Consider the following 24,771-nt stretch of genomic DNA (forward strand, 5'->3'; position numbering starts at 1 on the left):
TATAATGTTTGGGTGTTAATGCTATAGCAAATTTATTTACTCATTTCAGTGACAGCAACATCAAGTCTCTAATATGAACAGTGCTACCCAACACAAAAACTTCTGTTCTTTGGTTTTTGCTTTTCCATTTTCTCATTTTTTCCTAATTGTAAAATATATTAAAGGACAGATGATAATATAGAGGAGATTTTATTCTAGATTTACTTTCATGTATTTTTAACCTTTTGCTGCCTGAAAAAAGCTATTAAAATTAGCAATAAGAAATACTACCTCTATATACTTGCAGTCCCTGGTATTTTAAATGATGTTCTACGTTAGCAGCTTCGGTAATGCACTGCTATCATGGCTGAACAAAGGCAACGTGCTTTGTCAACATCAGGTGAAGCGTTATATGAAATCCTGGCACTAGAGAAGGGAGCAACACATGATGAGATTAAGAAGTCCTACAGGTATGTAAAATGTGCTTTGCAACAGGTCTAAAAATGCTTATTTGTCTGGCATGATTATGATGGCAAAACCTTTTGAGTTACCTGCACGGTAGACATTCCTTTCTTCTTTTTAAATTTGCGAACCTGAAAAGGATCAGAGATGATGATGCAATGCAAATCTACTGAAATCATCCCCCAAGCAGTCTGTGAATAATCTGAAATATTTTAATCTTAGTGAATGAGAGGTCAGACTGTTGGGATAAACTAACCCGGGCTATTTGAATACTGCGCCCAGTTCTTGTGTTAGTATTTTTCCTGAAGTTTATTGAAAAGTAAAGCTAATGCAAGTGCTGTAATGACAATTTGAGAACTAGAGTAAGAGACATGAGTTCAATCAGTTTATCTTGTCAGAAAAGAAAAAGACGATTGTTTAGAAGAAAAGATAGATTTAGAAAAAAAGAAAAAGATAGATTATTTCATTAGAGTCTGTAATGTCCTTGAAGGGGAAAATTGCTAGGTGTGAGATAGTTGTTCACTTTATGAAGGCAGACATAACCAAAAGCAGAGCTTGGGATCTGAAAATTATTTGAGCTGAAAAAGAGGTACATGATTTTAATTGTGAGTAAAACCAACTACTGAAAAATACCGGCACAGGAATGCTAGTTTCTCTACTGAAAAAGAAGAGAGGACATTAAGAATAGTTTGAGTCAAACACAAGTTATCAAAATGGTGGCAAAGATTTCATTGTTGAAATGTGACAAGACCTAGAAGTAAGACCAGATTTTATGGGTAATTTTGCCCTTAAATTTGCTTAGCTGCTGTTGAAAGAAAAAAAATTTCAATGTCATGTGTGAAGTAGATGTTCTTGACACTGAAATACGTCAGACATGTACTTGCAGGTTTAATAAATATTGTAAAACTTTTATTACAGCATAATTCTGGCTATTGTTGGTTGCACTGTATTACCAGGCAAACTTAACACAGCTTACTTTTCCTATCAAATGTAAGAACATATATGAACTCAAAAAGGTTTATGAAATAGCTCTACTTGCATAGTTTAGCTTGAATTTTGGCAAGACTCTGTCCTCCATGTTTTTGAACAAATTGCAGTTCTCCTGCTTTCTGTTCCTAAAGGCACATATTCAATGAAGGCAAGAGTAGTGAATGTCCAAACTCTTCATACAATGGAAGGAGAACTGTTGACATCCCATGGTTCTGTTGTCTTGCATAATTATACCACTGGGAAAAAAGCATACTATGGTAGCAAATTCACTCATGATTTGCACCTTCTGTGTCCCTGTAGAACAGCCTGGCTATAGAAATCATCTTCTGTCTCAAACTTCATGTTTTCCAGTTGCTCTTACATTTAATTTTCTGGAAATCCCCAAAGGAAAAAGTTGTCATGGAAAAATGTAGACTGCAATTAACTTTTTTTAATGCTGAGCGTGAATATGGATGATTTAGACAGTGATCTATGGCAAAACTGACAGTGGTGCTTCCTCCATCTTTATTAGTAATTAGAGAAAAAAAAGGCTGCTTCTGACTAAAGTGGAAATGTCAGAGGGATTCACTTTTAATAGAGTAGTTGTAAATATTTGCAAGATAAAATGATGAGTCAGTCTCATAGATTTGCTTTAATTATAATTTAATTCATGTTAATCCAAAAATCTGCTGTTGAAATGGTATTCTTTAGTACAAGGTATAAAACCAGCCATACCTGATTCTGAGTTTCCTGCCATTATTAATTAAGTCACTGTTAATTATACCACCACAGCCCAGGGCAAAATTTGCTTTTTAATAAACATGACAGACATGACTCTGTGATTTTATTTGGAGTTTGGCACAATCTAATTTATCAGGGAGTAAAGCTAATGGGCTTTTAATCAGCAGAATTTCAAAGGAGATCTGTTTATCTTCAATATAATTCAAAAATAATTTTAAAACCTTTCTTTTGGCTTAATAAATGAAACTGTACTTTGACTTATGCTTTCTTGTCTGACAGTGAAGTAATATGCAGAGAGATAGATACTGGATTTCTTTTCTTCAGAAGTTTCAAAAGATCCTGTTTGATAGACTTCATACAAGAAAATCTTAGAAACATAGAATGGTTTGTGTTGGAAGGGACCTTAAAGATCATCTAGTTCCAATCCTCTGCCCAGGGTTGCTCAGACTACACCAAGTTGCTCAAAGCCTCATCCAATCAGGCCTTGAGCACTTCCTGGGATAGGCCATCCACAGCTTCTCTGAGCAACCAATTCCAGTGTATCACCAACCTCACAGTGAAGAATTTCTTTGTAATATCTAATCTAAACTTTGCCTCTTTCAGTTTCTAGCCATTGTCCATTGTCCTACCACTACACTCCCATGCTCCAGTCCTGCTCCAGCTGTCTTGTAGACCCTGCCTAAGTACTGAGAAGCTCCAATTGCATCACACTAAAGATTTCTCTTTTCCAGTCTGAATAGTCCAAATTCTTCTGGCCTTCCCTCCTAGGAGAGGAGCAGAATCCTTCTAATCATCATAGTGTGCCTTCTCTGGACTTGCTCCAAAAGGTCAGCACCTCTGAGAGGTCTCACACCATCTCTGTGACAGTACATTGCTGATTGTGAAATTATTAGAAATTGTGTACAGCACTCTTAATGCCATTTAATTACTGCAAAGCAAGGAGGGATAATGCCTTAATCACGCCTATGCCAGTGGCCTGTTCTGCTCCTGATACAGCCCCTGGGTCCCCCCAAGGCTCCCCACAGCTGCAAGAGGACACAGCACCTATGGTCCCCACCGGGGGAATGAAAAGCACTGGAGAATGCGGGCATCGATCCCGCTGCCTCTCGCATGCTAAGCGAGCGCTCTACCACTTGAGCTAATTCCCCACCCTGCAGCCTCTGACCGAGGTCCTCTCCCCTCCCAGGCACCCAGCCCTGACCCAGGGTGCCCTGCACCCAGAGCCTGGGTTTCCCAATAACCCCATCCTCACACCACCAACTCATCCACTCACTTCCCTGCTGGACGTGACTGTGGGCAAGTACAGTGGCAGAATCAACTTCCCATGGTCAGGGTTCACCCAAAAATGCCTTGGCCACTTCCCAAACTCAGGCAAAAGCTGAGCAGCTCATTATGGGGACCTGCCAGGGCAGGACCAAAAGGCAGCAGTGCCAGTGCAGGATGTGTGGCAGAGGCAAAAAGCCTCTCCTTCGAGCCGGAGTTGAACCAGCGACCTAAGGATGGCCATGCCAGGGAGCCTACAGTCCTCCGCTCTACCAGCTGAGCTATCGAAGGGAGCATGGGCACAGCTCCAGGGGAACCTCACCCACAACACGCTCAGCATGTTTCCCAAGCCACAGTGCACCATCATGCCTCTATTACCACCTCTTGCTTCAAACAGCCTCAGCCCCTACATCACAGCACCTTGCTCAACACTTGACCCCATCAGCCATGCAAACCACAAACAGAAATGCTTTCATAAGCTCCTTGGACATCATCTTCTACAGATGGACTCTTTTCACAGCCACACAGAGTTTTCCTGCTGCATTTGCCTTTGATTGCTTTTCACTGTGCTGGCTTTTGCTCTCTGCTCAAGCATAAGATAAAACAAAATTACAGCCATTTCTCTGTTCTGTAACCTATGCCTAAGCACTGCAACAAGTCCTCAGAACCTCTCTTTCTTTAAACTGAACATGCCCACTCTCCTCGGCTGATCCTTAAAGAGAAATCCACTAGTTCCTTGAGATTCTTAGCAGCCCTCTGACCGAGGTTGTTCCATTTCATTGATGTCATTTTCTGTACTGGGCTTGATACTTGAGAACTGTCAAGCAAAGAGAGAGAACATAATTTCTTCTGTTAATACAACCCTAGATGCCTACCTCCTCTGTAAATTCAGGGCACATCATAAATCTCCATAGGGGACAGACAGATCTCTGGAAAAAGGCCCTGTGTCCCCACCAGGGGGAATGAAAAGCATTGGAGAATGCAGGCATCGATCCCGCTGCCTCTCACATGCTAAGCGAGCGCTCTACCACTTGAGCTAATTCCCCACCCTGCAGCCTCTGACCGAGGTCCTCTCCCCTCCCAGGCACCCAGCCCTGACCCAGGGTGCCCTGCACCCAGAGCCTGCGCCTCCCATTCATATCACTCTCACACCACCAACCCACCCACCCACCCACCCACGCTCCTGCTGGACGGGACTGCAGACAACTCCCATGGTCAGAATCACCATCCCCTGCCCAAGGGTTCACCAAGAAATGCCTTGGATGGTTGTCTCCCACAACTCAGACAAGAGCTCACAACTTGGCACTCATTCTGGGGAGTGCCCTGGGCAGGAGCAGAAAAAGGCAGCAGTGCCAGTGCAGGATGTGTGGCAGAGGCAAAAAGCCTCTCCTTCGAGCCGGAGTTGAACCAGCGACCTAAGGATGGCCATGCCAGGGAGCCTACAGTCCTCCGCTCTACCAGCTGAGCTATCGAAGGGAGCATGGGCACAGCTCCAGGGGAACCTCACCCACAACATGCTCAGCATTTTTCCCAAGCCATAGTGCACCACCATGCCTCCATGTCGTGGTTTGAGACGCCAAACCATGACACTCCATTACCACTTCTTGCTTCAAACAGCCTCAGCCCCTACATCAAAGCACCTTGCTGACCCCATCAGCCATGCGAACTACAGAAATGTCCACAACTTCCTTGGAAGTCATCTTCTACACATGGACTCTCCTAAGGGCCATATACTGATCTCATCTATATCTCACTGCATTTTCCCTAGATTCCCTTTCACTGTATTTTGATCTCTGCTCAAGTATAAGACAAAACAAAATTATAGCCATTTCTCAATTGTGTGACCTACACTAAATACCACAAGGTCATCTGCAAGTCCTCAGAACCTCTCTTTCTTTAAACTGAACATGCTCACTCTCCTCAGTCCATCCTTAAAGAGAAATCCTGTGATTCCTTGTGATTCTTGGTGGCCCACCACTGAGGTTTTCACATTTCATTAATGTCCTTTTCCGTACTGAGTGTGATATTGAGAATTGCCAAACTGTCTGGGTTTAAGTCAAGCTAAGGGGGTAGACACTTTAAAGCCAGTTACCTCCCATTTATTTTTAGCCAATCCCCTTGCACCAATAAGTAGAGAGGAACATGAGTAGATATAAAAATAAGTTTACCAAAAAAGTGAAATAGCAACAGACAAGAAAAATAACAATACTAATCACTAGTTACAAAGTTTCTAAATCTCACAGACTCCCTGTGAAAAAGGATAAATTAAAAGTTGCAGAGAAAACCCTCTGCCCAAGACAGCACCCTCCATGAAGAACTGCATGTGGAGAAACAAAGACAGTGGCAACCCTCCCCCTCTTTCAACTGCTTGTGGACAGAGAGGACAAAAAGAGAGAAAAAAACCCTGTAACAACACAGATACCAAGCCTCCATGATTACGAAAACTCCTCCTAAACAACAAGCCACAGAGAACAAGGGCAAAACAAAAAGAAAACCTGGACTCCAAAACCAGATAAATGCCCTTCCTATCTCTCTGGTGGCAGCAGCTCTGTCGAAAAAGGCACTCCAGCAGCGGAAATTCAATCCAGCTGGAACTCATATAGGGACTTCACCTTTTCATAAGGAGAAAGAGCTGGCAGTTGGCAGGGGCGACTCAGACTCCGTGCCTTCCCACTTCTACTGGGCACTGCTGGCAGGTTGGGACAGCCATGTAGAGAGGGGCTGTTGCGCTTTTCTTGGTGCCATGTTGTGAGTGTAGACAGGTGAAATTTGCTTTGAAGCAGTCCAGGACCACAAAACGCGGCTTCTTGGAAGTTCTGAAGCAATCCTCTCAGGAAAGAAAACAAAAGAAAACCAAGAGGAGCTTCTACCCACACTGCCTCAGCTCTCTCCCTGCGAGAACGAAAAGGAAAGAGCAAAAACCAAGAGGCAAGAAAGAGCTAAGCCTGAGAGATCCTGCCTTTTAAAAGACCTGGCAATGCCACAGCCCTGCAGTTTCATTTCCAGCCACAAGGTTTTCAAGAGAGCAACAATTCTGGGCACAGATGGCTATGGAAGACAATAACATTTTCGGTTACCTAGGACACAACCAAAGAAGGAGAAAATCAATTAATCTATTAAACTGCCCATAGTGCTCTTGATGTCATGCCCCTCTGCAAATCTAGGGCACACCATACATTTCTCCACAGCCTCCCCAGAGGTCAGACAGATCCCTCACCAGAGGGCCCTGTATCCAGGCAAGGGGGAATGAAAAACACTGGAGAATGCGGGCATCGATCCCGCTGCCTCTCACATGCTAAGCGAGCGCTCTACCACTTGAGCTAATTCCCCACCCTGCAGCCTCTGACCGAGGTCCTCTCCCCTCCCAGGCACCCAGCCCTGACCCAGGGTGCCCTGCACCCAGAGCCTGCGCCTCCCATTCATATCACTCTCACACCACCAACCCACCCACCCGCCCACGCTCCTGCTGGAGGTGACTGCAGACAACTCCCATGGTCAGAATCACCATCCCCTGCCCCAGGGTTCACCAAGAAATGCCTTGGATGGTTGTCTCCCTCAACTCAAACAAGAGCTCACAACTTGGCACTCATTCTGGGAAGGCTCCTGGGCAGGAGCAGAAAAAGGCAGCAGTGCCATTGCAGGATGTGTGGCAGAGGCAAAAAGCCTCTCCTTCGAGCCGGAGTTGAACCAGCGACCTAAGGATGGCCATGCCAGGGAGCCTACAGTCCTCCGCTCTACCAGCTGAGCTATCGAAGGGAGCATGGGCACAGCTCCAGGGGAACCTCACCCACAACACGCTCAGCATGTTTCCCAAGCCACAGTGCACTAACATGCTTCTATTACCACCTCTTGCTTCAAACAGCCTCAGCCCCTACATCACAGCACCTTGCTCAACACTTGACCCCATCAGCCATGCAAACCACAAACAGAAATGCTCCATAAGCTCCTTGGACATCATCTTCTACAGATGGACTGTCCTTAGGGCCATACAGATCTTACCCATCTCCTGCTGTATTTTCCCTTGATTGGTTTTCACTGTGTTCTCTTTTGCTCTCTGCTGAAGTATCAGATAAAGGACAGTATTTCCTCTACTCCGTAATCTCCTACAAGCATGAAGGTCATGCCTAAGCCCTTTGATTCTCTCCTTTGACAGTGTGAACATTATCACTGTTCTTGCTCATCCATGTAGAGCAATCCCTCCACTCTGTGAGGATCTTGGTGTCCCTCCACTGAGATTCCTCCATTCCATTGATGTCCTTTTCTGTGTGTGGGATCATCAGCTCCCAAGCATTCTGATGGCCTTTTTCTGAGATCACTGCACATGATTCACATGTGTCTTCTACACAGAGGCATAAAGCTGGGCACTGTCGTGGCTTTGTTTTGCTGGCCATTAAACATCACACAGCTGATCACTCACACCCTTCCCCAGGGTGAGAAAAACATGGTTTATTAGGGCAGAAAAGAAATGGAAAGTGAAATAACAACAACAACAATAATAATAATAATAATAACTCTAATATTAATAGAACTAAAGTGTGCAAATCACATGATGCACAACATAGTTGCTTTACACTCAATGAATGATGCTCATGAGTTCTTGAGCAGCAGCTCCCAGACATCTTTTCCCCAAATTTATGTACTGAGCATGACACCATATGCTATGGAATATTCCTTTGGCCAGTCCAGGTCACCTGTCCTGACTGTCTCCTCCCAACTCCTTTTGCCCACCAGCCTCCTTGATGTTGGGGTGGTGTGAGAAGCTGAAAAGTCCTTGACTTACAATGAGCACTGCTCAGCAAAAACTAAACCCTTAGAATGTTATCAACATTATATTCTCCTCCTTCATCTAAAACACAGCACCTTACAACTACTAGTAAGAAAATTAACTCTGCTCCATCTGAAACCAGGTCAATATTGATGCCTTATTTTATTCCATTTATGTCATGCCAAGGTCCCACAGGTTCCAATGCCTCTTTTCTGGTCTTTTTATATACATATGCAGATATCATTCCCTTAGCCTATGGACCATTCCTCCAAAATGTCAGTTGAGTTTATTTAGCCCATGATTTTGGGCTCCTCTTTAATAGCAGTCCTTTGGGGCAGGAGAGATGACGTGTGATGTTGGACTGTTGCATTCTGAAGACAGTTCTGGTTCTGTCACTGCTCCACTTAACCTGGTCTAATCAAAATTCATTTTTCATATATTAATAAAGCTAAATATTTTTTGTAATAATTTTTATATGGCATATAGCAACCATAGCAAAGCTGTTACACATTATTATATAGCACTTAATATAATACAATTCAAATCATTGCTTGTCCTCACACAGAATCAAATCCCCTTGAGGTACACATCATACTTCTCCATCCTTCTGCATGACTCACCAAATGCACCCAGGTTCTTAATCAAAAGCAGTATCGTGGATGGGTTTGCCTTTGCCTGAAGTAGGAATAACCCAGCCTGACTTTCACAGCATAATTTCTATGTGCACTACAGAGACTTTTCCCTTTTGTAAAAGTACATCAAAGTTTTGATTGGGCAGGGGCAGTTTGATTAGAAGATCCTCTAGTGTTGGCTAACCATGTGACTTTTGCTAAATATGTATTCCAATGTTAAAATGTCCCAGGACCCACTGCTCTCAGTGTAGTCTTTAACAGTTCATCTGTCCAATTTTCTGGAGGCTGGTGCATGGTAGGAGGTGTGACATATTCAGTGCTATGCTGTTTGAGCCAAATGTCTAAGAGACTGCTTCTGAAATAAGTACCATTGTCTGGCCCAGGTGTTCTTTCTGGGGTTCATTTTTACCTCATTTCTCAAGGCCTAGGACAGTATTCCAGCCGGTGGCACGAGACAAAGAATATGTTTCCAGCCATCTGGTTGTAGGTTCCACCACAGATATTAGTAAAAATTTCTTTAAGCAAAGAGTAGTCAAGCACTGGAACAGGCTGCTCAGGAAGGGGGTTGACTCACCATCTCTGGAGGTATTTAAAAGATGTGTAGATGTGCACTTAGGGGCATGGTTTGGTGGTGGAATTCGCAGTGCTGGGTTAATGCTTAGACCTGATTGTCTTCAAGGTCTTTTTCAACCTAAGTAATTCTACAGTTCTGTGAGTGGAAGCACCTGGCGCTTGCATTGGCACATTTCTGGGAATGTGATATCATCAATCTGCCAGACTTCCCCACTGTCCTCCATTAGAGAGAGGCTTTCACCGTCTGGCTTGCTTTATTCCAGGCCATGTTTCATATTCACGGATAATCTGGATAGTGTCTGTGGGTAAGTCCACCCCTCAGTCAGGAGGTGATGTATCTGTTGTATTTCTTCCTTGATGGCCTGAGATATCATGGGCCCATTAAGTTATAAATAGTTCACGCTTTCTTACCAGTCCAGATCCACCTGATCCACTTCAATCTTAGCATCCTGACCCATCAGCTGGGATTTTTGATGTTAGTCAGTGACCTGAGTCTTGGGTAAATGACTACATGACACACTTTAACAACAAAGTTCTCTGTCCAAGCAGAAATGTCCTGCCATAACCCAGCAATCCAGGTGGATTTACCTCTGCTCTGCCAGTTGACCTACTTCAATTTCAATGCTCCCCCTCCAAACAGTTGCCACCATCTATGAGTCAGTATAGAGATAATGTACTGGCCATTTTTCCTTTCAGCAATGTCTAAAGCCAGCTGGACAGCTTTCACCAGCAGCTCTCACCTGTGAAAACTGACTAGATTTACATTGTCATTCAGCAGTTTCTGTGATGCGTATGGGACTCCACACAGCAGCTTTCCACCTTTGATATTTTCCCAAAATATGACAGGACTCACCAGGGCATATTGTTTTTCATTTTCTCGTATTTCATTTACCATGGGGCTTCATCAGCACAAGTCACCTCCTTTTCCAGCAATATTCCTAAATCTTTGCCTTCTGGCCAGTCAATGATCACTTCCAAAATTCCTGGGCCACTGGGATTTCCTATTCAAGCACATTGTATCATTGCTGCACCCCACTTATTCCACAGAGCATCACTTGCATGATGTGTAGAACGGACTCTCCCTCTGACTATCCTGAATATCCGAGCACTGGCAGTCAGGGTGCCAAGAGGAGCTGTGCTTCAATACTAATCATGTCTGAAGCACCTCAAACTCCTTCATATGATGCCAATATTTCTTTTTCAGTTGGAGTATAGCTGGCCTTGAATCTTCACCATCCCTGATGCCAAAACCCTAAGAGTCAACCTTGAGCCTTCCCTGGATGCTTTTTGACAATGATTTCAAGTAGGACCATTCTCCCCAGCTGCAGCACATTTTCAACATCTTGTCCTGCCCAGAGCAGCCTGAGGGCTACTGTATGTACTATTTCCTTTTCAATTTGTTCAAAGATTTGTCATTGTTCACGGCCCAAATGAAATAATTCTTCTTCCGGGTTAGTTGATAGAATGGGCTTTGTATCAGGCTATAATTTGGAATAAATATTATCCAAAAACCTCAAATGCCTATTACAGCTTGTATTTCCCTTTTGCTAATTGGTGTAGACCTAGCTGTTATTTTGTTAATTGCATTCATTGGGATACAATGACATCCATATTGCCACTTTATTCCTAATAACTGGATCTCCTGTGTAAGTCACTTTACCTTACTTTGATTTATGGCAAAACTGACTTTCAGAAGAGTAAGACAATTTTCTTCCCCTTCTCAAAAACTGCTGTGTTTCCCCATATGATGAAGTCATCAATGTATTGCAGGCATTCTTGTTCTAGTGCAGCCTGGTTAAGTTCATGGAAAAAGGTAGGGCTGGATTTCCACCTCCAGGGCAGGTGTCCTGGATGCCCCTCCAAGTGAAAGCAAATTGTGACCTGCACTCTGCTGCCAAAGGGATTAAGAAAAACATGCTAGTGATATTGATTGTGACAGGCCACTTGGCTGCCTTTGATACAAACTGTCTCCAGTTCAAATTGAAGTTCTAGCCTGTCTGGCATGGCAGCACTTAGCAGCAGCATGGATTTGTTTAAGGTACTATGGCTTCGTTCAATCTACCAACAGTAGATTTACTGTTGGTGTCCACTCTCAATCAGATTTTCACAGTGACCATAAGAAACTGTTACAGGGTGAGTGAGTCCTGCTGACCCCTCCAGGGCTTTCCAGCTGACCAGTCAGCTTATACATGGGAATCAGGGGGTCTTGATTGGTGTAATATAGGGATGAGATGGTTAACACCTCATTTATGAGTTCTTCCTCCTCAATCTGCAGCCACCTCTCTTCCTCCTCTTGTTCTCGTAAGGGCCCAGCTTTGGAGCAGTCTTCTTCCTGCTGCTGACCCTTAGAAGAGGCTCCTTCATCCCTTACTAAAGGAGCTGACTTCTACTTCCAGTATGTCTTCTAGTGAAGATGGTATCGGTACAAGTGGGTCCTTTGGTTCATACGCAGTGTCTGTTGCTGGGACTGGGGTAGCCAAAGTGCCTGAAATTTTGTCATCAGATCCAAAGACCTTATCCCCTTGCAGAGACTCAATAGTGTGGAACGGGACTCGCTAGGCATGGGCCAGGCCCCAGCATGTTGCAGTGATTTGTTTCTCTCTAGAATTACCAGGTTGGCAGCATACTTCTTCCAAATATTTTACTAGTTTTTCTGGATTCTGAATTTTTTCGGGGCTGAAGTTCCAAAATATTCAAGATGCCCATTATCGTACATACTTGTCTGTACTATCCCACACATCCTGCCACTATATATGCCCAGGCTCAGGGCAGTTATCTGGATGGTATCCTACAAAGAAGTTGTTTAAGTCTAAACAAGGTCTGAAATACAATCAGGAGACATAGCAATCAAAAGGTACTGTTTTGAACATTCTGACTATATTCAGAATTCTCAGAGCTATTGTAATTACCCTGGAGGAGAGGGGGAAGATGTGGGAACTATATGCCCAACAGATTGCCTCTAGGAGGAAAGATAAAGGGTGTAATTAGGAATAGTTTCCAATAGATGGCTCTAGAAGTATGGAGAAGATAACACTACTTGATTACAAATAAATTACGTCTTGTGACCGTCAGTTTTATCATATCCTAAACCAGTATTACAAAGTATGACAACATCATAACCTTAGCCCAGCCCCCAGAGGTGATAAACAACACAACAAGAAACATTCAGAGCAAGTAAGATCTTACATAACCCAACTCTGGGAACAGAAATTTATTTACTCTCAACCCCAAGAGTAAATAAATCAACATAAGGATTAGCTAGGATTACACTAATATAATGAATGCTTGAAAGAAATTTGTTTTAATGTGCTCTAGTCAGATTTGTCATTATCTCAACCTTTCAAGCTCCATGTTGGGCACTAAAAAGGGCTGTTGTGGTTTAACCCAGCAGGCAGTTAAACGCTACACAACTGCTCACACACCCCACCCTCAAGATGGTTTTTGGAGAGAACTGGGAGAAAAAAGCAAAATTTGTGGATTGAGAATAAGACTGTTCAAAAGGACAGAAAAGGAAGGGGGAAATATCAATAACAGTAACAACAGAATTAGATTACACAAAATAAGTGACATACAACACAGTTGCTCAACACCTGCAGAACAATGCCCAGACAGACAGTTTCTCAGTAGTGGCCCCCAGCCATCTTTCTCTCTAGTATATACTGAGCCTGATGTCATGTGGCATGGAACATTCCTTTGGTCAGCTGGGGTCACCTGTCCCAGATGTGTCTCCTCAGAGTTTCTTGTGCCCCCCAGTCTCCTTGCTGATGGGATGTGGTGCAAGAAACTGAGAAATCCATGGCTTTGCATAAACTCTGCTTACCAAGAACTATAACAGCAGTGTTTAACCAACATTACTCACACTCTTAATCCAAAACACAGATATTAGGAAGCAAATTAGTTCCATTATAGCAAAAAGCCTGTATAAACCTATATATAACAGGTACACAATTCTAAATGGCATCTATCCAATAGGAAAGCCAGATGATACCTTCCCTCAATCCAGAGGCCTTACTCTTGCAGAAGTCCTGGATGCTGTCCTCTACTTTGCTTCCCAGGTTTCCTTACCCTATAGAGGGCAGGGGGGCCCTCCCCAAAAGTCCCTGTATCCTGGCAAGGGGAATGAAAAGCATTGGAGAATGCAGGCATTGATCCCGCTGCCTCTCACATGCTAAGCAAGTGCTCTACCACTTGAGCTAATTCCCCACCCTGCAGCTCTGACCGAGGTCCTCTCCCCTCCCAGGCACCCAGCCCTGACCCAGGGTGCCCTGCACCCAGAGCCTGCGCCTCCCATTCATATCACTCTCACACCACCAACCCACCCACCCACCCACGCTCCTGCTGGACATGACTGCAGACAACTCCCATGGTCAGAATCACCATCCCCTGCCCCAGGGTTCACCAAGAAATGCCTTGGATGGTTGTCTCCCACAACTCAGACAAGAGCTCAGAACTTGGCATTCATTCTGGGAAGGCTCCTGGGCAGGAGCAGAAAAAGGCAACAGTGCCAGTGCAGGATGTGTGGCAGAGGCAGAAAGCCTCTCCTTCGAGCCGGAGTTGAACCAGCGACCTAAGGATGGCCATGCCAGGGAGCCTACAGTCCTCCGCTCTACCAGCTGAGCTATCGAAGGGAACATGGGCACAGCTCCATGGGAACCTCACCCACAACACGCTCAGCATGTTTCCCAAGCCACAGTGCACTAACATGCTTCTATTACCACCTCTTGCTTCAAACAGCCTCAGCCCCTACATCACAGCACCTTGCTCAACACTTGACCCCATCAGCCATGCAAACCACAAACAGAAATGCTCCATAAGCTCCTTGGACATCATTTTCTTCATCAGTAGATGGACTCTTCTCATGGCCGCACAGAGCTTACCCATGTCCTGCTGCATCTTCCCTTGTTCCCTTTCACTGTGCTGTCTTCTGCCCTCTGCTCAAGCAGATGACACATAAATAGCCATTTACTCTGAAACCTCTTCTAAGTCAAAAGGTCATGTGCAAGTCCTCAGAACCTCTCTTTCTCTAGGCTGAACATGTCCACTGTCCTCATTACATCCACAGAGAGAAACAACTCCATTACTTGAGATTCTTGGTGGCACTCCAGAGATAGGTCTCTTTGACTGTTTTTCTGCATAGATCTCAAAATGGGACACAATACTTTAGATGACATTGGATGTCTATCAAGCAGAGAGGGAGAAACCTCTGTTAAATTGCCCATGCCGACCATCCAGGTCTTCCTATTCTATTCCTCATCCTATTCTTTGCATTCTGGATATACTAGGAGCACCCATAAGCCCTGGCAAAGGGCCCTTTGTTCAGGCAAGGGGAATGAAAAGCATTGGAGAATGCGGGCATCGATCCCGCTGCCTCTCACATGCTAAGCGAGCGCTCTACCACTTGAGCTAATTCCCCACCCTGCAGTCTCTGACCGAGGTCCTCTCCCCTCCCAGGCACCCAGCCCTGACACAGGGTGCCCTGCACCCAGAGCCTGGGCTTCCCAATAACCCCATCCTCACACCACCAACTCATCCACTCACTTTCCTGCTGGATGTGACTGAGGGCAAGTCCCATGGTCAGAAACAATTTCCCATGGTCAGGGTTCACCCAAAAATACCTTGGCCACTTATCTTCCCAAACTCAGGCAAAAGCTGAGCAGCTCATTATGGGGGTGCCCCCTGGGCAGGAGCAAAAGGCAGCAGTGCCAGTGCAGGATGTGTGGCAGAGGCAAAAGTTCACTCCTTTAAGCCAGAGATGAACCAGCGATCTATGGATGGCCACGCAAGGGAGCCTATAGTCCTCGGCTCTACCAGCTGAGCTATCAAAGGAAGCATGTAATTTAGATACCTCAGATATTACACACTTATGCAATCATTCAAGTCTCACACCACTTCCTCGTATTTACATGACCCTCCTCTGCAGGAAATAAGAAAGACTTAACTTATTTCACATTGCTTCTCAAGCCTACTACCCCTGGCCAGGATAGACACAGCCATTGTGGCTCACTTGAAGCAATAATCCAGAACAGAAAGCACTATCACCATGACAAAGCAGGGACAACTGCAAGCAAGGAAGTCACTGCAGAGGTCAGAGTGATGATCATGTCCAGTGACTGACAGTCAGGTCCAGACTGACATGCCAGGGCTTAGGTCAATGCAGAACATTTATCTGCACATCAGGTTTGGATCCAAGTTCTTTGTGCTTTGATAGTGCTATGGCTGTGGCCAGTACTGAGTTAGAGACCAGGACTCCTGTTTTTTAACACACAAAGAAAGTGAAAGCCCGGATGTGAACATAAAGAGAACTGTGCTGATGGCTGGAGGTGCAAACCCCACACGAGGCTGGTGAGGGCCTTTCAGGCCTATTCAGGCACTTACTGCCCACACAAGATGTAATGATCACCATGTGAGAGAACCAGCAGCCTTCCACTATACCAGCAGATACCAACAGACTATCAAGGTCCTCTCTCTGCTCTGCCTCCATGATTGTGTTCTCAAAGCAGTCAGTTCGAATGAGTACTCAGGGCATCTCTATGTCTACCTTCTCCTCCAAGCAGCCTTAGATGAGGGAGGAGCTCCAAGCATGGAGACTGCACAGCACTCCAGAGCTGAAGGAACCCATGGGTTTCGGGCTGTAAATCCCCCCGGCTAGTTTGGGATTTAGGCCCGCACGGATCCTACATGGACAAAGTAAAGGACGAGAAGCGCTCTTTCTCCACGTGGTTCTGATGTCCTGTTTATTAGCTGGAAGGGGACATCTGCATCGTAGGGCATCCAGGCGAAAAAAAGAGAAAGAGCTCCAAACCCAAGGGACATTTATACCCGTGGAATGGGAGGCTGGGATGGAGGGCCGCAGCCAATGGGACACCAGTGAGGAGGGGTGAAGGGAGGGGCTACAAGGGACAGATCACCTTACCAAGGGAATAACCACCTGAGGGAAAGGGGGAAACATTCATGTAACACAACACCCAGTACGGCATCCAAATAACTATCTAGTGCATCACAACACCGAGCAACATTCTTCTCCCACCATGCTGACCTGAGAAGGTGTCAGGTCCTGAGAGGGTGGTCCTGGACCATTTTTTCTGGGATAGCCATAAAACATCTGGTCCCTAGAAGGCAGTCCTGGAGACAACTAACACTCAGGATACCTTCAGGATAAATTAAGACAACACAATGCCAAATTATCAATTAGAAACTTTCATTTATGGCAGCAGCAGTTTAAACTTTATTGTAAGTTGAGTAAGTTTAAACCTTATTATAAGTTGAATTGGCCATGGCAGCAATGATCTAAACTTTTCTGAACAGCCCGTGGGAGCAGCAATTTAAACTTTTAAGAAGAAGAGAAGAAGATAGACACAGAGGAAAAGATCTGGATCACCAGCCAGGGTTCCAGTGCTGCCTCTGGTTTGGTTCCTTCAGGTGGTGGTCGCACACCCCACCCATCTCAGTTGTGCTATTTATAGACTAGCTCTCATGCATGTGCATTTTGTTATTCTCAAACTTTTAAGATGGGGTTGGGAGGGCCTCATGGTTTCAATTCCCTTCAGAGATGTCAGAGAGACAAGTGCAATTCTGTCTCATACCTGATTTTGGAGATAGTTACCCAAGATAAGGGAGCTGATCCAAGGAAAGTGTTATTCTGCATTGAAAGATGCTGTTTTCTAAGTGTACCTTATCTCATCAGCATGGAAACAGTCCTTTCCTCTGCTACCAAGTGTTTGAGACATTACCTCTTTTTAGGTTCTCGTTCTCTCATAGATGGGAAAAAACTGGAACCACTGCTGCTTCAGTTGCGGCCTGTTGTTTTTCTTTCCTCCATTAATCACCACAGCAAAAGGCCTAATTGTTGAATCAGTAACCTCCTGATAGGCATTTTTATAAGGGCTTGCTTATGTCCCACACAGCCCTTTCTATTTCAAGATCTGCACAGGGCCACATTAAACAGCCTCTTCTCAAAGGGCAGGTGCCCCTGCTGCCAAGAGTCCTGGAGGCCTTATTCTGAGCTCTTTGCACTTGGTCAATGTCTGTCTTACACATGGAGGCCCAAGGATGGGCACAATATTCTGGATCTTTTCCATCATAGTCTGAACAAAGTGAGAGAATCCGTTCCTTCAATTCACAGCCCATGTTGCCATGGTCATTGTCCTAGATGCTGTTCTCCTCTTTGCAGCACAGGTCAAGTCAAGGTGAATGAAAAGCATTGGAGAATGCAGGCATCGATCCTGCTACCTCTCACATGCTAAGCGAGCGCTCTACCACTTGAGCTAATTCCCCACCCTGCAGCCTCTGACCGAGGTCCTTTCCCCTCCCAGGCACCCAGCCCTGACCCAGGGTGCCCTGCACCCAGAGCCTGAGCCACCCTAATCAACTTCACACTACCACCTACCCACTCACTTTCCCGTTAGGGGTGACTGCAGAGAACTCCAGGGCTCAGAACCACTGTCTGTCACCAAACGTTCACCCAGAAATGCCTTGGCTTGTCATCTTCCCAAACTCAGACTGCGGCTCATGGCTGGGCAGCTCATTCTGGGGGTGCCCAGGGGGAAGCAGTGCCAGTGCAGGATGTGTGGCAGAGGCAAAAGGTCACTCCTTTGAGCTGGAGTTGAACCAGTGACCTAAGGATGGCCATGGCAGGGAGCCTACAGTCCTCTGCTCTACCAGCTGAGCTATCAAAGGATTTGCAGGGACACGCCCAGGACCTTGGCCAGGACACACTCAGACAACCATTAAGCTTCCATACCACCTCACATATATCTGCATGACACTGTCCAGAAGGAAAAAAGAAACATTTGCCTTAGACCCACATTGCGCAGAAAATCTCATGTCCACAACACCAAATCAGGGCAGACCCAGCCATGGTGGCTCATCCCAGATAAGAGGCTAGAGCAGAAATCACCACCAGGCACTGCAAGCAAGGAAGTTGCTGAAGAGGTCAGAATGATGATCATGTGTCCAGTGAGAGCCAGGCAGGTCCAGACTGACAAGAGAGGGTTGAGGTCAAGCAGAACTTCCATCTGCACATCAGTGTATGCGTCAAGAGTCTTTGTGGCTGGACATATTCAAAGTTATGGCTCTAACTTAGCTACTGATCAAGACTCCCAGGGTGTAGCATGGAAAGAGAGATTAATGTAAATAGAGCTTCTAGACCCAAGGGTGGAGATGGAGGTCCCACATGAGGTCAGTTCAGGGCCTTTCAGATGTATTAGGGCAGGCAGCACCCCAACAGATGTGATGTGTATCCATGGAAGAGAGCCTACAGCCCTTCACTCCACCAGCAGAGCAATGGAGGGACCCAAACAAGCTCTTCCTCTGTGACAGAGCAGTCATAGCAATCAGCTTAGATGAGGCCTCAGGACACATCTTTTCAAATCTCCTACAGCAGCCCGAGCTCAAGGATCACAGCAGCTGACTCAAGGATTCAGCCATTTATATTACATCAACTTCCAAGCATGGAGCGCACAGCACTCCAGGACACCCTTCTTCTCCTGCCTGGCTCGAGGAGGGAAAATATGCAATCTCTCCTGCTTCAGTTGTGGCCCACTGTGTCTTATTCTTCTTCCCATCACCACAGTAAAAAGTCTAATAGTTGAGTCAATAACCTCCTCAGAGGCATTTAAAACCTTCTGCTTAGCTCACCTAAAGCCTGCAGTTTGTGACCATCTGTCTTTCACATATTGTAATAAAATATTTTGGATTGAAAAGAGCATTTAAACTTAAGGTTGTCCAACTTTCCTGCTGTAGGCAAGAGCCTCTTCCACTAGATCAGATAGCTGAAAGGCCCATCCAACCAGACACAAACTTTTGCAGGGATATGGTATCTTCAAGTTCTCTGGGCAACCTTTTCCGGTGCCTCACCACTGTCATCATAAAGAATTTCTTTTTACATAATCTAAATCTACCCTGTTTTGTTTAAAACCATTTCTAATCACTTCCCTCACCATAAGGTCTGCTAAAAAGTGTCTTTGTCTTTCTTATAAGCCTTCTTTATCAATTGAAAGATTGCTATTAGGTCTCCCTGGAGCCTTCTCTTCTCCAGGCTGAACAGTGCCAACTCTCTCAGTCTGTCTTAACAGGAAAGATATTTCATCCCCAATCAGTCCTGTGGCCCTGTTCTGGACCAGCTCTAAGCAAGTCTTTCTTATGCAGGGGAGTGCATGTCTGGACACAGCACTCCAGGTGTGGGCTCACAAGAGGGTGATAGAGGGGCAGAACAACCTCCCTCACCTGCTGGGCTTTTGATGTAGCCCAGCATATGACTGATTTTCTGGGCTACAAAAGTACATTGCCAGATCATGTCAAGTTTTTCATCCACCACCATTCCCAAGTCCTTCTCCACACAGTTGCTCTCAATCCATTCCTCTTTCAGCCTGTACTGATACTGGTGATTGCCCTGACCCAGGTGCAAGAGCTTGCAGGCTTGTTTAACCTAATGAAGTTCACATAGACTCACTCCACGAGCTTTTTAAGGTCCCTCTGTGCCGCGCCGCGTCCGCAGAATGCTTTACTCCCAGTCCCAGGAGCAGGCTTGTGCCAGGTGGGAGCCGACACGCAGCCCAAGTGGCAGGGAGGGGCACTACCTGGGTGAGCTTCGGGCAAGGCGACCCTAGGCTCCAAGCAGCGCCTTGCAGGAGTCAGGCGACGGCAGAAGGAAGGGCAAGGCGGTGAAAAGAAGGTCTTAAGTCGGGGTGCAGTCCAGAGAGTTTATTCACCAGGGAAACCAGCCGAACAAAAGACCAAGATCACAAGAAACAGCAGCTTATGTAGGGGGTGGAGAAAAGGGAGGTTACATTAAACGAACCAGTAAGGGCAGGCTAAAAGGGAGGTGCTAGTGTAACGGACAGCCTGGCTAGCAAATGAATGATAGGGTGGGGAGGGGTATTTTCCTTTGGTCCAATCACCTAACGTACTTGAAAGAACATTCTGGAGTAAGGGGCGGAGTCATTAGGTGATGGACAAGGCCTTAGGGAGGGATCAACAGAATGACTAAGCAGAAAACAACAGCAACAGGGGTGGAGGAACATAACTGACAACCTCAACTTGGGGGTTAGGGGACCAATCAGGAACCTGGCGGGAAAACCGGGACTGAACCAACACATAGTTATGGGGGAAGGCTGGGAGAAACCTTTTGAACTGAACTGATTTAAGTGCCGCACCACAACACCTCTGGATGGAATTTCTTCCCTTAAGCATATAAATTGGACCGCTCCCTTTGTCATCTGTAAAGTTGCTGAGGCTGCACTCACAATGGCATCGTTAATGAAGATATTAAATAGTATGAGTCCCAATACAGACCCAGAGGGACACCACTTGATACTTGTTTCCACTTGGATACTGAGCTGTTGACCACAGTTCTTTGGATGTGGCCATCCAACCCATTCCTTATTCATTGAACAGTCCATCCACCCAAACCCTGTGTCCCCTATTTAGTGACAAGGATGTGGTGTGGGATGATGTCAAAGGCTTTAGCAAAGTCTAGGTAGATGACATCCAGCTCATTCCTTGTCCACTGAGGCAGTCAGTCTATTGTAGGAGACCACTAGATTAGTCAGTCAAGATTTGCGCTCAGTGAAGCCATGGCGGCTGTCTCTAAGCACCTCCCTGTCTTCACGTGTCTAGACGTATATTCCAGGAGGATCTATTTTGTGATCTTAGCAGGGTGGCTCTCACTGCTTGGTGGTTCCCAGAGTCATTCTTTTCACATACTTTAAAATTAGTTTGATATTTTGCTCCTCTCAATAACAGAGGGCTTCACTTGAGTAGGCATAAAGGTGAGCAAGGATACTGATCCAATCCCAAGTAAATAGGAAGGTGCAGATACCCCAGTCTACAGCCCTTACTCCTGCTGGTACAACTCCAGTTCCTGTAGTTATCTGTGCAGCCAGCTACAAATAGCTCCTAATAACACCAGTGGGCAGAGAGATCCCTGGCAAAGGGCCCTGTATCCACGCAAGGAAGAAGGAAAAGCACTGGAGAATGCGGGCATCGATCCCACTGCCTCTCGCATGCTAAGCGAGCGCTCTACCACTTGAGCTAATTCCCCACCCTGCAGCTCTGACCGAGGTCCTCTCCCCTCCCAGGCACCCAGCCCTGACCCAGGGTGCCCTGCACCCAGAGCCTGCGCCTCCCATTCATATCGACCACCAACGACTCAACTGATCATGTTGCTACGGGTTGTGACTCCAGAAAACACCAGTGCTCAAAATCACAATTTCCTGACCAGGGTTCACCCAAAAATGCCTTGGCTGGTCAACTTCTCAAGGTCAGATGAGAGCTCATGGCTAGACAGACCTTTGAAGGCGAGCCCCTTGGGCAGGACCAAAAGGCAGCAGTGCCAGTGCAGGATGTGTGGCAGAGGCAAAAGGTGACTCCTTCGAGCCGGAGTTGAACCAGCGACCTAAGGATGGCCATGGAACCTACAGTCCTCCGCTCTACCAGCTGAGCTATCGAAGGAAGCATGGGTACCTCCCCAAGACCTCACCCAGCACACACTCACCCAGCACTTTTCCCCAGCTACAGTGCACCACCATGCTTCTATTACCACATCTTGTTTTAAACAGCTGAGGCATCACAGAACCTTCTTCATGTGCTCCCTAACCTCTTTGGACATCATCATCTACAGATTAACTTCCTCACAACCACACAGAGCTCACCTATATCCTGCTGTGTAACATCCGTGGGTTTCGGGCTGTAAAATCCACCCCGGCTAGCTTGAACTCTAGCCCGCACGGATACTACATAGACGAAGCGAAAGACCAGAAGCGCTCTTTCTCCACGTGGTTCTAGTGTCCTGTTTTATTGGCTGGAAAGGGACCTCCATGTGGTAGACCACCCAGGTGGAAAAAGAGGCCACGACCTACTCCCAGAGAACGTTTATACCCGAGGAAAAGGGGGCAGGGACAGAGGGCCGCAGCCAATGGAAGACCACTGAGGAGGGGCGAGGGGAGGGGTTACAAAGGCACAGACCACCAGGGGGGTGAATGAGGAACATACCACATGAGGGAAAAAGGGTACAATCCATGTGACATAACATTTCAAATCACCCCGCGCAATACAACAACTAGATAACTATTTAGTGCACTACAACACTGCTGCATTTTGCCTTGATTCCCTTTCACTGTGCTATCTTCAGCCCTCTGCTCTAGCACAAGAGAAAACACAAAGACAGCCATTCCTCTGTTTTGTAACAGTGTTGTAACATCATGTGTAAATCCTCTGAACATGTCTTTCTCTAAACTGAAAGCACCTACTCTTCTCAGTCTGTCATTAAAGAGCATTCCTTGAGTTCCTTGGTGGCCCTCCACTAAGGTTGCTCTATTCTGTTAATGTTCTCTGTACTTCACATGATACTTGAGAACTGTCAAGCAAAGAGGGAGAAGACTAATTCTTCTATCAAACTGCCAATAGTAGTCTTGATACAACCCTGGATGTCATCCTCCTCTGTAAATCCAGGGCACACTTTGTATCTTCCCTCAGACTCCAGAGAATAGATGAATCTCTGGCAAAGGGCCCTGTGTCCCCACCAGGGGGAATGAAAAGCATTGGAGAATGCGGGCATCGATCCCGCTACCTCTCGCATGCTAAGCGAGCGCTCTACCACTTGAGCTAATTCCCCACCCTGCAGCCTCTGACCGAGGTCCTCTCCCCTCCCAGGCACCCAGCCCTGACCCAGGGTGCCCTGCACCCAAAGCCTGCGCCTCCCATTCATATCACTCTCACACCACCAACCCACCCACCCACCCACGGTCCTGCTGGACGGGACTGCAGACAACTCCCATGGTCAGAATCACCATCCCCTGCCCAAGGGTTCACCAGAAAATGCCTTGCCTGGTCATTTTCCCAACCTCAGACAAGAGCTCATGCCTGGAGAGATCTTTGAAGGGAAGGCTCCTGGGCAGGAGCAAAAGGCAGCAGTGCCAGTGCAGGATGTGTGGCAGAGGCAAAAGGTGACTCCTTCAAGCCAGAGTTGAATCAGCGGCCTAAGGATGGCCATGCCAGGGAGCCTACAGTCCTCTGCTCTCCCAGCTGAGCTATCGAAGGAAGCATGGAGACATCCAGCTCACATCCTCTTGTAATTCATAATGTTGTCATATCTGGCCTATAGAGCATACTTTCCTGTCTTCAAAGTATTGCTATCTTCATTCAAAAGCACCCTCATGAGACCCACCCCTGTGTCAGAGTCAGGCCTGATCTCACTTTTCAGCCTAAGCCTCCAGCTGAGAGAGGTCTTGAGTTTATTTCACTGACTTCATTTCCATAAGTGACATCCATTTTGAGGGATAGCTGTTTCTCTGTTTGCTGTCATTTTTCTCTCCCAAACTTGCTTGCTGCTGTGGAGGGCTGCAGTGGGCAGTGATCCTAAGGTGGGGAAGGAGAAAGCCATTCACCATGAAAAAAGTATGAATGGACATAAACCCATGGTTTTGGTATAGGAAGTAGCCTACAAATTCCTTTGTTCATGTCACTCTCTACTTTTTTGTCTTCTTTTTTGTCATAATGAACCCTATTTATTACATAACTGGGAGTGTCACTTTTTCAGGGACCCACAGGTACCCACAGTACCATATAGCTAGTACTTTGTGTTATGTCACATAGGTTTTGTCCTTACTTTTATTGTTTCTTGGGTTGGACCTAACAGAGTCCTTTGTCTCACTGATATGAATTGCACTGCTAATATCTAAATCTTTTTCCCATTGCTAAATCATCTTCAGTTAGTATACGTCATCTCAGTGTGCAGAGAGTTGTTTTGGTAATGTACTCTTTTTAGTGAGAACACTTGTCCCAAAATCAAAATAAGAACATAGATTATTAATTTTGTTAATTGCTGAAAGTAATCCTGTTAGTAGTCTAAAACAATACTAGCTAAAGAGAGTGCAACTAATGTGTTTCATCTTTTTAAAGCTACATTCTGTTCAAATTCTTATTTTTTATAAGATTTTTTGGGATATAGGTCAGACGGAAGATGTCTTTGGGTCTCTGGGAAAAGAAAGGAAGGCTGGAAAATTGTTGTCCAATACCTGCAAACATACATGGGTTTTTGAAAGTAATAATTCTCTCTTATTTCCTTTTTTTCTTTTGTTTTCTAATTGTTGGGGCCTGTTTTCAGGTAAGAAAAGGGATAGATTGCATAATTTACTTAAATACTTGGATGACACATAATATCATTAGCCATGCAAGACTTAGCTTGTTTTTTCATTTCTTATATTTAATTTTTTATTGTGTTTAGGGCACATGTTAGACATGACCAAAACTTTGTGTTTAAGGTACAATATGCATACTGTATTAAATATGACTGAACATGAATCTATTCGTGCTATTAGACACATGTTTAAGGAGTTATTTATGACCTATGATTCTGTGACTTTAGCACAACAGAATTGAAGACATTGT

General features: G+C 45.6%; 1 protein-coding gene and 11 non-coding genes across 12 annotated transcripts in view; 1 reads left to right on the plus strand and 11 right to left on the minus strand.

Annotated features, from left to right (window-relative positions):
- The first annotated feature begins 342 nt into the window (after positions 1–342).
- The window catches only part of DNAJC5B (DnaJ heat shock protein family (Hsp40) member C5 beta), a 36,759-nt gene continuing 12,330 nt past the window's right edge, over positions 343–24,771 (plus strand). Inside the window, exon 1 of the mRNA XM_038128620.1 lies at positions 343–449. Coding sequence (XP_037984548.1) covers positions 343–449 — 107 coding nt within the window. The remainder of the gene's footprint in view (positions 450–24,771) is intronic.
- TRNAA-AGC lies at positions 3,227–3,299 on the minus strand. The gene has a single exon. It is a non-coding gene; the product is annotated as a tRNA-Ala (tRNA).
- TRNAY-GUA lies at positions 3,617–3,705 on the minus strand. Its single transcript is given in 2 exon segments — positions 3,617–3,652; positions 3,669–3,705. It is a non-coding gene; the product is annotated as a tRNA-Tyr (tRNA).
- Positions 4,802–4,890, minus strand: TRNAY-GUA. Its single transcript is given in 2 exon segments — positions 4,802–4,837; positions 4,854–4,890. It is a non-coding gene; the product is annotated as a tRNA-Tyr (tRNA).
- On the minus strand, positions 6,672–6,744 carry TRNAA-AGC. The gene has a single exon. It is a non-coding gene; the product is annotated as a tRNA-Ala (tRNA).
- TRNAY-GUA lies at positions 7,082–7,170 on the minus strand. The gene is given in 2 exon segments: positions 7,082–7,117; positions 7,134–7,170. It is a non-coding gene; the product is annotated as a tRNA-Tyr (tRNA).
- Positions 13,924–14,012, minus strand: TRNAY-GUA. The gene is given in 2 exon segments: positions 13,924–13,959; positions 13,976–14,012. It is a non-coding gene; the product is annotated as a tRNA-Tyr (tRNA).
- Positions 14,725–14,797, minus strand: TRNAA-AGC. Its single transcript has one exon. It is a non-coding gene; the product is annotated as a tRNA-Ala (tRNA).
- Positions 17,972–18,060, minus strand: TRNAY-GUA. Its single transcript is given in 2 exon segments — positions 17,972–18,007; positions 18,024–18,060. It is a non-coding gene; the product is annotated as a tRNA-Tyr (tRNA).
- Positions 21,352–21,424, minus strand: TRNAA-AGC. The gene has a single exon. It is a non-coding gene; the product is annotated as a tRNA-Ala (tRNA).
- TRNAY-GUA lies at positions 21,751–21,834 on the minus strand. The gene is given in 2 exon segments: positions 21,751–21,786; positions 21,798–21,834. It is a non-coding gene; the product is annotated as a tRNA-Tyr (tRNA).
- TRNAA-AGC lies at positions 22,924–22,996 on the minus strand. Its single transcript has one exon. It is a non-coding gene; the product is annotated as a tRNA-Ala (tRNA).

This window comes from Motacilla alba, chromosome 2 (assembly GCF_015832195.1).
Source record: "Motacilla alba alba isolate MOTALB_02 chromosome 2, Motacilla_alba_V1.0_pri, whole genome shotgun sequence".
Lineage (NCBI taxonomy): Eukaryota > Metazoa > Chordata > Aves > Passeriformes > Motacillidae > Motacilla > Motacilla alba.